Genomic DNA, 10,466 nt, shown 5'->3' with positions numbered 1-10,466 from the left:
TGATTTTTTATCATGAATTTTCATCTCATGATTATGATTTTTTTATTAATAATAATTGAATTATTATGAGTGAAAATGCTAATTATGAGAATTATGAGATAAAAAAATCGAAATTGTGAGATAAAAAGTCATTAAATTAAAATAAATCGAAACTATGAGATAGAAAGTCATAATTATGAAATAAAAAGTAAAATTTTAAGATAAAAAAAAAGTCATACTTATTAAATAAAAAGTAGAAATTATGAGATAAAAAGTCATCATTATGAGATTTAAAAACATCATAACTATGATTTATAATCATGAATTTTTATCTCATAGTTACGATTTTTTTTAAATAATAATTGAATTATTATGAGTGAAAAATGATAATGATGAGATAAAAAGTCGAAATTCTGAGATAAAAAGTCGAAATTATGAGATAAATGTCATAATTCTGAGATAAAAAGGTGGAAATTATGAGATAAATGTCATAATTCTGAGATAAAAAGTCATAATTCTGAGATAAAAAGTGGAAATTATGAGATAAATGTCATAATTCTGAGATAAAAAGTGAAAATGATAACTTTACAAGGTGACACATCAAACTATTATTCGGTGTAAATAGAAAAAAAGTAAGGTTGTTAGTATCACCTTTTTTTTCTTCTTTTTTTACTTATTTTTCATTGTAAAAAAACCTGCAAAAACTTCTGTTTTTAAAGATCTTTCAAGTTGTTGGTACAATTGACATTTTGTACTCTTCTTACAAATAGGATTTATCAGCTTTGTGGCGGATAATTGATTTGTTTGTGTTGATGTCTCCATGGCGACGGCACATTTACAGTCTGGACCAGTGTGTGTGTGTGTGTGTGTGTGTGTGTGTGTGTGTGTGTGTGTCGTATGCATCCATGTCAAAGTGACAGCACATCAAAGGAGAGAGCCCAAACAAAGACTTGTGGCCCATAATGGACTCCATCATTAGACCAGGCCACTTCCCTTCCTACACACACCTTGCAGTGCATTGTGTTCAACTAGGGACCACACACACACACACACACACACACACACACACACACACACACACACACACACACACACACACACACACACACACACACACACACACACACACACACACACACACACACACACACACACACACACACACACACACACACACACACACACACAGAGGTTACAGCAGTTTCTAAGATACATGCTGACATCTGGTGGACACAATGAGAACTGCACCCAGGAAAACATTTACCAATGCAACTAAAACTATAATATTTGACAAAGTATTGACATGTGTACAGCTATTTATTGTTGATATTATGGAATTATTATGACATAAAAAATGACAGAGATAAAAAGTGGAAATTATGAGATGAAAAGCCATAATTCTGAGATAAAAAGTGGAAATTATGAGACAAATGTCATAATTATGAGACAAAAAGTGGTAATTGTGAGACAAGAAAGTCACAATTATGAGATTAAAAAATCGAAATTTTGAGATGAAAAGGCATTAGATTAAAACAAATCGAAATTATGAGATAGAAAGTCATAATTATGATATAAAAAGTAAACATTTAAGATAAAAAGTCATACTTATGAAATAAAAAGTCCAAATTTTGGGATAAAATGTCAAAATTGCGAGACAAGAAAGTTGAAATTGATGACGTCAAAAATCGAAATGATGAGATAAAAAGTCATAATTGTGAGATTTTAAAAACATCATAATTAAGATTTTTAATCATGAATTTTTAGCTCATAATTATGAGTTTTTAAAAATAATAATAACTGAATTATTATGAGTGAAAAATGATAATGATGAGATAAAAATTGAAATTATGGGATAAAAAATGATAGAGATAAAAAGTCATAATTCTGAGATAAAAATGGGAAATTATGAGATAAATGTCAAAATTATGGGATAAAAAGTCGAAATTGTGAGACAAGAAAGTCGAAATTAAGAAATACAAAGTCAAAATTGTGAGATTAAAAAGTCATTAGATTAAAATAACTCGGAATTATAAGACAGAAAGTCAAAATTATGAAATAAAAAGTCAAAATTTAAGATAAAAAGTCATACTCATTAAATAAAAAAATCGAAATTATGATAAAAAAGTCATAATTATGAGATAAAAAGTCAAAATTGCGAGACGAGAAAATCGAAATTGTGAGATAAAAAGTCCCAATTAGGAGATTTAAAAAATCATAATCGTGAATTTTTATCTCATAATTATGATTTTTTTTTTTTAAATAATAATTTAATGATTATGAGTTAAATTATGAGATAAAATTGATGAAATCAAAAATCGAAATTATGAGATAAAAAGTCATAATTGTGAGATTTAAAAACATCATAATTATGATTTGTAATCATAAATTTTTATCTCATAATTGTGATTTTTTTTAAATAATAATTGAATGATTATGAGTGAAAAATGATAACGATGAGATAAAAAGTTCAAATTATGAGATAAAAAGTCATAATTATGAGATAAAAAGTTGAAATTATGAGATAAAAAATCGAAATTGTGAGATAAAAAGTCATTAGATTAAAAGAAGTCGAAATTATGAAATAAAAAGTCAAAATTTAAGATAAAGTCATACTTATGAAACAACAAGTCGAAATTATAAGATAAAAAGTCATAATTATTAAATAAAAAGTCGAAATTATGAGATCAATGTCATAATTATGAGATTTAAAAACATAATTATGATTTGTAATCATAAATTTTTATCTCATAATTGTGATTTTTTTTAAATAATAATTGAATGATTATGAGTGAAAAATGATAACGATGAGATAAAAAGTTCAAATTATGAGATAAAAAGTCATAATTATGAGATAAAAAATTGAAATTATGAGATAAAAAATCGAAATTGTGAGATAAAAAGTCATTAGATTAAAAGAAGTCGAAATTATGAGATAAAAAAGTCAAAATTTAAGATAAAGTCATACTTATGAAATAACAAGTCGAAATTATAAGATAAAAAGTCGAAATTGTGAGACAAGAAAGTCGAAATTAAGAAATACAAAGTCAAAATTGTGAGATTAAAAAGTCATTAGATTAAAATAACTCGGAATTATGAGATAGAAAGTCAAAATTATGAAATAAAAAGTCAAAATTTAAGACAAAAAAAAACCTCATTAAATAAAAAGTGGAAATTATGATAAAAATGTCAATTATGAGATAAAAAGTCAAAATCGCGAGACAAGAAAATCGAAATTGTGAGATAAAAAAGTCATAATTATGATATTTAAAAACATCATAATTATGATTTTTTAATCATGAATTTTTATCTCATTTTTAAAAAATAATAATCGAATGATTATGAGTGAAAAATGATAATGATGAGATAAAAAGTTGAAATTATAAGATGAAAAATGATAGAGATAAAAAGTCGAATTAATGAGCTAAAAAGTCATAATTATGAGATAAAAAGGTCGAAATTGTGAGACAAGGAATTCGAAATTATGAGATAAAAAGTCACAATTAGGAGATTTAAAAAATCATAATCGTGAATTTTTATCTCATAATTATGATTTTTTTTTAATAATAATTTAATGATTATGAGTTAAATTATGAGATAAAATTGATGAGATCAAAAATCGAAATTATGAGATAAAAAGTCATAATTATGAGATTTAAAAACATCATAATTATGATTTGTAATCATAAATTTGTATCTCATAATTATGATTTTTTTTAAATAATAATTGAATTATGAGTGAAAAATGATAACGATGAGATAAAAAGTTGAAATTATGAGATAAAAAGTCATAATTATGAGATAAAAAGTTGAAATTATGAGATAAAAAAATCGAAATTGTGAGATAAAAAGTCATTAGATTAAAAGAAGTCGAAATTATAAGATAAAAAGTCATAATTATTAAATAAAAAGTCGAAATTATGAGATCAATGTCATAATTATGAGATAAAAAGTCATAATTATGAGATTTAAAAACATCATAATTATGATTTTTTTAATCATGAATTTTTATCTCATTTTTAAAAAATAATAATCGAATAATTATGGGTGAAAAATGATAATGATGAGATAAAAAGTTGAAATTATAAGATGAAAAATGATAGAGATAAAAAGTCGAATTAATGAGATAAAAAGTCATAATTATGAGATAAAAAAAGTCGAAATTGTGAGACAAGGAATTCGAAATTATGAGATAAAAAGTCACAATTAGGAGATTTAAAAAATCATAATCGTGAATTTTTATCTCATAATTATGATTTCTTTTTTAAATAATAATTTAATGATTATGAGTTAAATTATGAGATAAAATTGATGAGATCAAAAATCGAAATTATGAGATAAAAAGTCATAATTATGAGATTTAAAAACATCATAATTATGATTTGTAATCATAAATTTTTATCTCATAATTATGATTTTTTTTAAATAATAATTGAATGATTATGAGTGAAAAATGATAATGAGATAAAAAGTTGAAATTATAAGATGAAAAATGATAGAGATAAAAAGTCGAACTAATGAGATAAAAAGTCATAATTATGAGATAAAAAAGTCGAAATTGTGAGACAAGGAATTCGAAATTATGAGATAAAAAGTCACAATTAGGAGATTTAAAAAATCATAATCGTGAATTTTTATCTCATAATTATGATTTTTTTTTTTTTATAATTTAATGATTATGAGTTAAATTATGAGATAAAATTGATGAAATCAAAAATTGAAATTATGAGATAAAAAGTCATAATTATGAGATTTAAAAACATCATAATTATGATTTGTAATCATACATTTTTATCTCATAATTGTGATTTTTTTTAAATAATAATTGAATGATTATGAGTGAAAAATGATAACGATGAGATAAGAAGTTGAAATTATGAGATAAAAAGTCATAATTATGAGATAAAAAGTTGAAATTATGAGATAAAAAATCGAAATTGTGACATAAAAAGTCATTAGATTAAAAGAAGTCGAAATTATAAGATAAAAAGTCATAATTATTAAATAAAAAGTCGAAATTATGAGATCAATGTCATAATTATGAGATAAAAAGTCATAATTATGAGATTTAAAAACATCATAATTATGATTTTTTTAATCATGAATTTTTATCTCATTTAAAAAAAATAATAATCGAATAATTATGGGTGAAAAATGATAATGATGAGATAAAAAGTTGAAATTATAAGATGAAAAATGATAGAGATAAAAAGTCGAATTAATGAGATAAAAAGTCATAATTATGAGATAAAAAAAAGTCGAAATTGTGAGACAAGGAATTCGAAATTATGAGATAAAAAGTCACAATTAGGAGATTTAAAAAATCATAATCGTGAATTTTTATCTCATAATTATGATTTTTTTTAAAATAATAATTTAATGATTATGAATTAAATTATGAGATAAAATTGATGAAATCAAAAATCGAAATTATGAGATAAAGTCATAATTATGAGATTTAAAAACATCATAATTATGATTTGTAATCATACATTTTTATCTCATAATTATGATTTTTTTAAAATAATAATTGAATGATGAGTGAAAAATGATAACGATGAGATAAAAAGTTCAAATTATGAGATAAAAAGTCATAATTATGAGATAAAAAGTTGAAATTATGAGATAAAAAAATCGAAATTGTGAGATAAAAAGTCATTAGATTAAAAGAAGTCGAAATTATGAGATAAAAAGTCAAAATTTAAGATAAAGTCATACTTATGAAATAAGTCGAAATTATAAGATAAAAAGTCATAATTATTAAATAAAAAGTCGAAAATATGAGATAAATGTCATAATTATGAGATAAAAAGTCAAAATTGCGAGACAAGAAAGTTAAAATGATGAGATAGAAAAATCGAAATTGTGAGATAAAAAAGTCATAATATGGAGTTTTTGGTTTTACCTGCACTTCAGACACCGGGGGGCGCCAGAGACCTGCACGCAGACAGGTTGTAAAAAAAGTTTATTGGATACAAAGAAATAAATATGAAGAGAGACATGGATGGTTGTATGTCTGTTTGTACACGGGCTACATAGATACATGTGTGTGTGTGTGTGTGTGTGTGTGTGTGTGTGTGTGTGTGTGTGTGTGTTTCAGTTTTTCACGCTGAAGTCCTGACAGATCCCTCGGACCACAGGATCCACCAACTCGGCCAACCCGGTGAAATCTCTGGTGAAGAAGGTGTGGCTTTCTTTGGGCTCCGACGCCATCGACTTCAGGTCATCCAGTGGCGCCCAGGCCACGCCCACCGAGTACATGGTGATGCCTGGGCAGGAGGCGGGGGGGGTCACAGGTCAGAGGGACGTGGGAGTGACAACACGGGCAGACACACACCTTGATTCTGGGCGGCGAGAGCCGGCCCGCCCACGTTGTCGTACGATTGGCCGTCGGTCACCACAATGAGGAAGTTGCGTCCTCTTCCGGTGGGCCTAGGACAGGAGACGTGACGGCGTCAGGGGGATGACGATGATCCGGCAGGTGGTGCCGGCGTACCTGAACAAGTTCTGGGCGGCGTAGGTGATGGCGCTTCCTGTGGCCGTGCCGCCGCTCATGTAGGGGATCCTCCTCAAGGCACCCAGGACACCGTCTTTGCTGGCGTGCTCCCACATGCCGAACTCCAGACGCTGGTCGTACGTGAACTGCACCGCGCCTGCGCACCAATCAATCAATCAATCCATCAATCAGACTCTTTGGTCACTTCCCGAGCGCTCACCAACGTGAGCGCCAACGTCTGAGACGTCAAACTTGGCAGCGACGGCCCCCAAGAAGTCCAAGACCAGACGGAAGTTCGGGTCTCCAACGCTGGACGAGCCGTCAATCAGGAAGCCGATGTTGACTGAATTAAAACACGTCCGACCTGGAAGACAGGAAAAGGGCTCAGTGGCCGCTGGCGGTGGCGTGTGGATGGCGTGGTAGTGGCGTCGTACTGCAGAGGAGGCCGTCCAGCGAGCAGAGTCTCTGCGTGAGAGGTTTGACGTGTTTGGTGGTGCTGAACCAGCTGGTCATGTGGTAGTTGAAGAAGCCGTTGTCTTTGCACACCGCCTGCACCACACACGTGACCATGTGACCATCCATCCATCTTCTCCCGCTTATCCGAGATCGGGTCGCGGGGGCAGCAGCTTAAGCAGGGAAACCCAGACTTCCCTCTCCCCAGCCACTTCGTCCAGCTCCTCCCGGGGGATCCCGAGGCGTTCCCAGGCCAGCCGGGAGACATAGTCTTCCCAACGTGTCCTGGGTCTTCCCCGTGGCCTCCAACCAGTCGGACGTGCCCGAAACACCTCCCTAGGGAGGCGTTCGGGTGGCATCCTGACCAGATGCCCGAACCACCTCATCTGGCTCCTCTCCATGTGGAGGAGCAGCGGCTTTACTTTGAGCTCCCCCCCGGATGACAGAGCTTCTCACCCTATCTCTAAGGGAGAGACCCGCCACTCGGCGGAGGAAACTCATTTCGGCCGCTTGTACCCGTGATCTTGTCCTTTCGGTCATGACCCAAAGCTCATGACCATAGGTGAGGATGGGAACGTAGATCGACCGGTAAATCGAGAGCTTTGCCTTCCGGCTCAGCTCCTTCTTCACCACAACGGATCGATACAGCGTCCGCATTACTGAAGACGCCGCACCGATCCGCCTGTCGATCTCACGATCCACTCTTCCCCCACTCGTGAACAAGACTCCGAGGTACTTGAACTCCTCCACTTGGGGCAAGATCTCGTCCCCAACCCGGAGATGGCACTCCACCCTTTTCCGGGAGAGAACCATGGACTCGGACTTGGAGGTGCTGATTCCCATCCCAGTCGCTTCACACTCGGCTGCGAACCGATCCAGTGAGAGCTGAAGATCTTGGCCGGAGGAAGCCATCAGGACCACATCATCTGCAAATAGCAGAGACCTAATCCTGCAGCCACCAAACCAGATCCCCTCAACGCCTTGACTGCGCCTAGAAATTCTGTCCATAAAGGTTATGAACAGAATGGGTGACAAAGGGCAGCCTTGGCAGAGTCCAACCCTCACTGGAAACGTGTCCGACTTACTGCCGGCAATGCGGACCAAGCTCTGACACTGATCATACAGGGAGCGGACTGCCACAATAAGACAGTCCGTTACCCCATACTCTCTGAGCACTCCCCACAGGACTTCCCGGGGTACACGGTCGAATGCCTTCTCCAAGTCTACAAAGCACATGTAGACTGGTTGGGCAAACTCCCATGCACCCTCAAGGACCCTGCCGAGAGTATAGAGTTCCACGACCAGTTCCCTGGTCGTGGAACTGTGGACCAGCTTTATACCATGTGACCAAAGATAAGCAAACACCACGCTGACCTTCTTAGTGAAGTCGTAGTCGGGCACCATGGCCACCTCGTCGGGGGCGGGCTTGGCGACGGACAGCAGGAAGACGTTGATTCCCGACTCTCGGGCCAACACGGCCGCCCGCTCCAGGTCGTCAGAGGGCCAGCCGTCAATCAACACCAGCATCACACGAGGGTGGCCCCGCCTCCCGCCACTCTCCTGCGCGTACAACGTCTGAGTCGCGTGCATGATGGCCTTACCTGAGGACACAACACACCTTAAACGTGTGTATTCTAAGCGTGTACTTGTATGTAAGTGTGTGTAAGACCTCCAAAACCCGTATATGCCTCCTCGTGGCCAGACGTGGTAACTGGTACCTTGCGGTTCCAGGCTAAGTTGGACGGGGATCTCGGCGCAATGGACCTTAGAGGAAGTCTAAGTCTAAGTCTAGAGACCCGGCATGCAGGCCCACCAGTGTGTGGAATTGCCCTGAAGCCCGTTAACCACTGCCCCAGCTATATGTAAAGTCCCCAATGGGGGACCAGGCGAAAGAGGGTGGCTGTATTAGCACTACTGGAAGGGGGATGTACCTGGTGGGCGCAGAATAGGGGGATCTCGGCGCAATGGACCTTAGAGGAAGTCTAAGTCTAAGTCTAGAGACCCGGCATGCAGGCCCACCAGTGTGTGGAATTGCCCTGAAGCCCGTTAACCACTGCCCCAGCTATATGTAAAGACCCCAATGGGGGACCAGGCGAAAGAGGGTGGCTGTATTAGCACTACTGGAAGGGGGATGTACCTGGTGGGCGCAGAATAGGGGGATCTCGGCGCAATGGACCTTAGAGGAAGTCTAAGTCTAAGTCTAGAGACCCGGCATGCAGGCCCACAAGTGTGTGGAATTGCCCTGAAGCCCGTTAACCACTGCCCCAGCTATATGTAAAGTCCCCAATGGGGGACCAGGCGAAAGAGGGTGGCTGTATTAGCACTACTGGAATGGGAGATGTACCTGGTGGGCGCAGAATAGGGGGATCTCGGCGCAATGGACCTTAGAGGAAGTCTAAGTCTAAGTCTAGAGACCCGGCATGCAGGCCCACCAGTGTGTGGAATTGCCCTGAAGCCCGTTAACCACTGCCCCAGCTATATGTCAAGTCCCCAATGGGGGACCAGGCGAAAGAGGGTGGCTGTATTAGCACTACTGGAATGGGAGATGTACCTGGTGGGCGCAGAATAGGGGGATCTCGGCGCAATGGACCTTAGAGGAAGTCTAAGTCTAAGTCTAGAGACCCGGTATGCAGGCCCACCAGTGTGTGGAATTGCCCTGAAGCCCGTTAACCACTGCCCCAGCTATATGTCAAGTCCCCAATGGGGGACCAGGCGAAAGAGGGTGGCTGTATTAGCACTACTGGAAGGGAGATGTACCTGGCGGGCGCAGAATAGACGGTCCTCCAAGAGACTGGAGCGCCGGCAGCCTCCTGCAACTGTGGAACAGTGCCGATGGTCTTTGGTCTCCCTTGCCACACAAATCCAAAAAAGCCTCTAATTTGAAACTGGCATCATGGAATGTGAGAACCTTTTTGGACTCCCCAGGTAACAGTGACAGACCAGAGCAAAGGACAGTACTGGTCTGAACTAAGGCGATATAACATGGACATTGCCAGACCAGACTCCTGGATGAAGGATCTTTGAAAGAGGAAGGAATGGGCTACACTTTCTTCTGGAAAGGACATCCCCCTGATGACCCCCCGCAGAGTATTGTATGGCCAACTAAACTGTGGACTGTGCCTGGCACATGGGCCAGAAAAAGAGGTAGAAAGACCAGCTGAAGACTTCAAACATCCGGCCTAAGGACCTTGACGTAACCGCTGCTGATCAAGACCCTCTGGAGGCAACACTGTTGTGACAGGACTGACCAGCTGGAAAAGGAGTGGACAGACAGGAACAGCAGCATATTAGAAGAAACACACCCAGAGATCATGAGGTTCTGACCGAAAGGACAAGATCACGGGTACATGCGGCCGAATTGAACTCCCTCCGTCGGGTGGGGGAGCTCTCCCTTAGAGACAGGGTGAGAAGCTCTGTCATCCGGGAGGGGGTCAAAGTAAAGCCGCTGCTCCTCCACATGGAGAGGAGCCAGATGAGGTGGTTCGGGCATCTGGTCAGGATGCCACCCGAACGCCTCCCTGGAAGGGACCGCAGATGTAGG

The 10,466-nt window shown here is 37.5% G+C and overlaps 1 protein-coding gene across 2 annotated transcripts in view; it reads right to left on the bottom strand.

Annotated features, from left to right (window-relative positions):
- Positions 1–5,924: 5,924 nt before the first annotated feature.
- coch (coagulation factor C homolog, cochlin (Limulus polyphemus)) overlaps positions 5,925–10,466 on the bottom strand; it is a 22,860-nt gene continuing 18,318 nt past the window's right edge. For both annotated transcript variants that reach the window (XM_061987671.2, XM_061987670.2), the window contains 6 exons: positions 8,300–8,526; positions 6,907–7,021; positions 6,693–6,836; positions 6,473–6,629; positions 6,314–6,408; positions 5,925–6,245 (listed from right to left, as the gene is read on the bottom strand). In XM_061987671.2, the coding sequence (XP_061843655.1) occupies positions 6,073–6,245; positions 6,314–6,408; positions 6,473–6,629; positions 6,693–6,836; positions 6,907–7,021; positions 8,300–8,526 (911 nt within the window). In that variant the 3' untranslated portion in view covers positions 5,925–6,072. The remainder of the gene's footprint in view (positions 6,246–6,313; positions 6,409–6,472; positions 6,630–6,692; positions 6,837–6,906; positions 7,022–8,299; positions 8,527–10,466) is intronic.

The sequence above is a fragment of the Nerophis lumbriciformis genome, linkage group LG26 (assembly GCF_033978685.3).
Source record: "Nerophis lumbriciformis linkage group LG26, RoL_Nlum_v2.1, whole genome shotgun sequence".
NCBI classification, from domain to species: Eukaryota; Metazoa; Chordata; class Actinopteri; order Syngnathiformes; family Syngnathidae; genus Nerophis; species Nerophis lumbriciformis.
The sequence above is the reverse complement of the archived record's forward strand: the minus strand, read 5'-3'. Positions and strand labels throughout refer to the sequence as shown.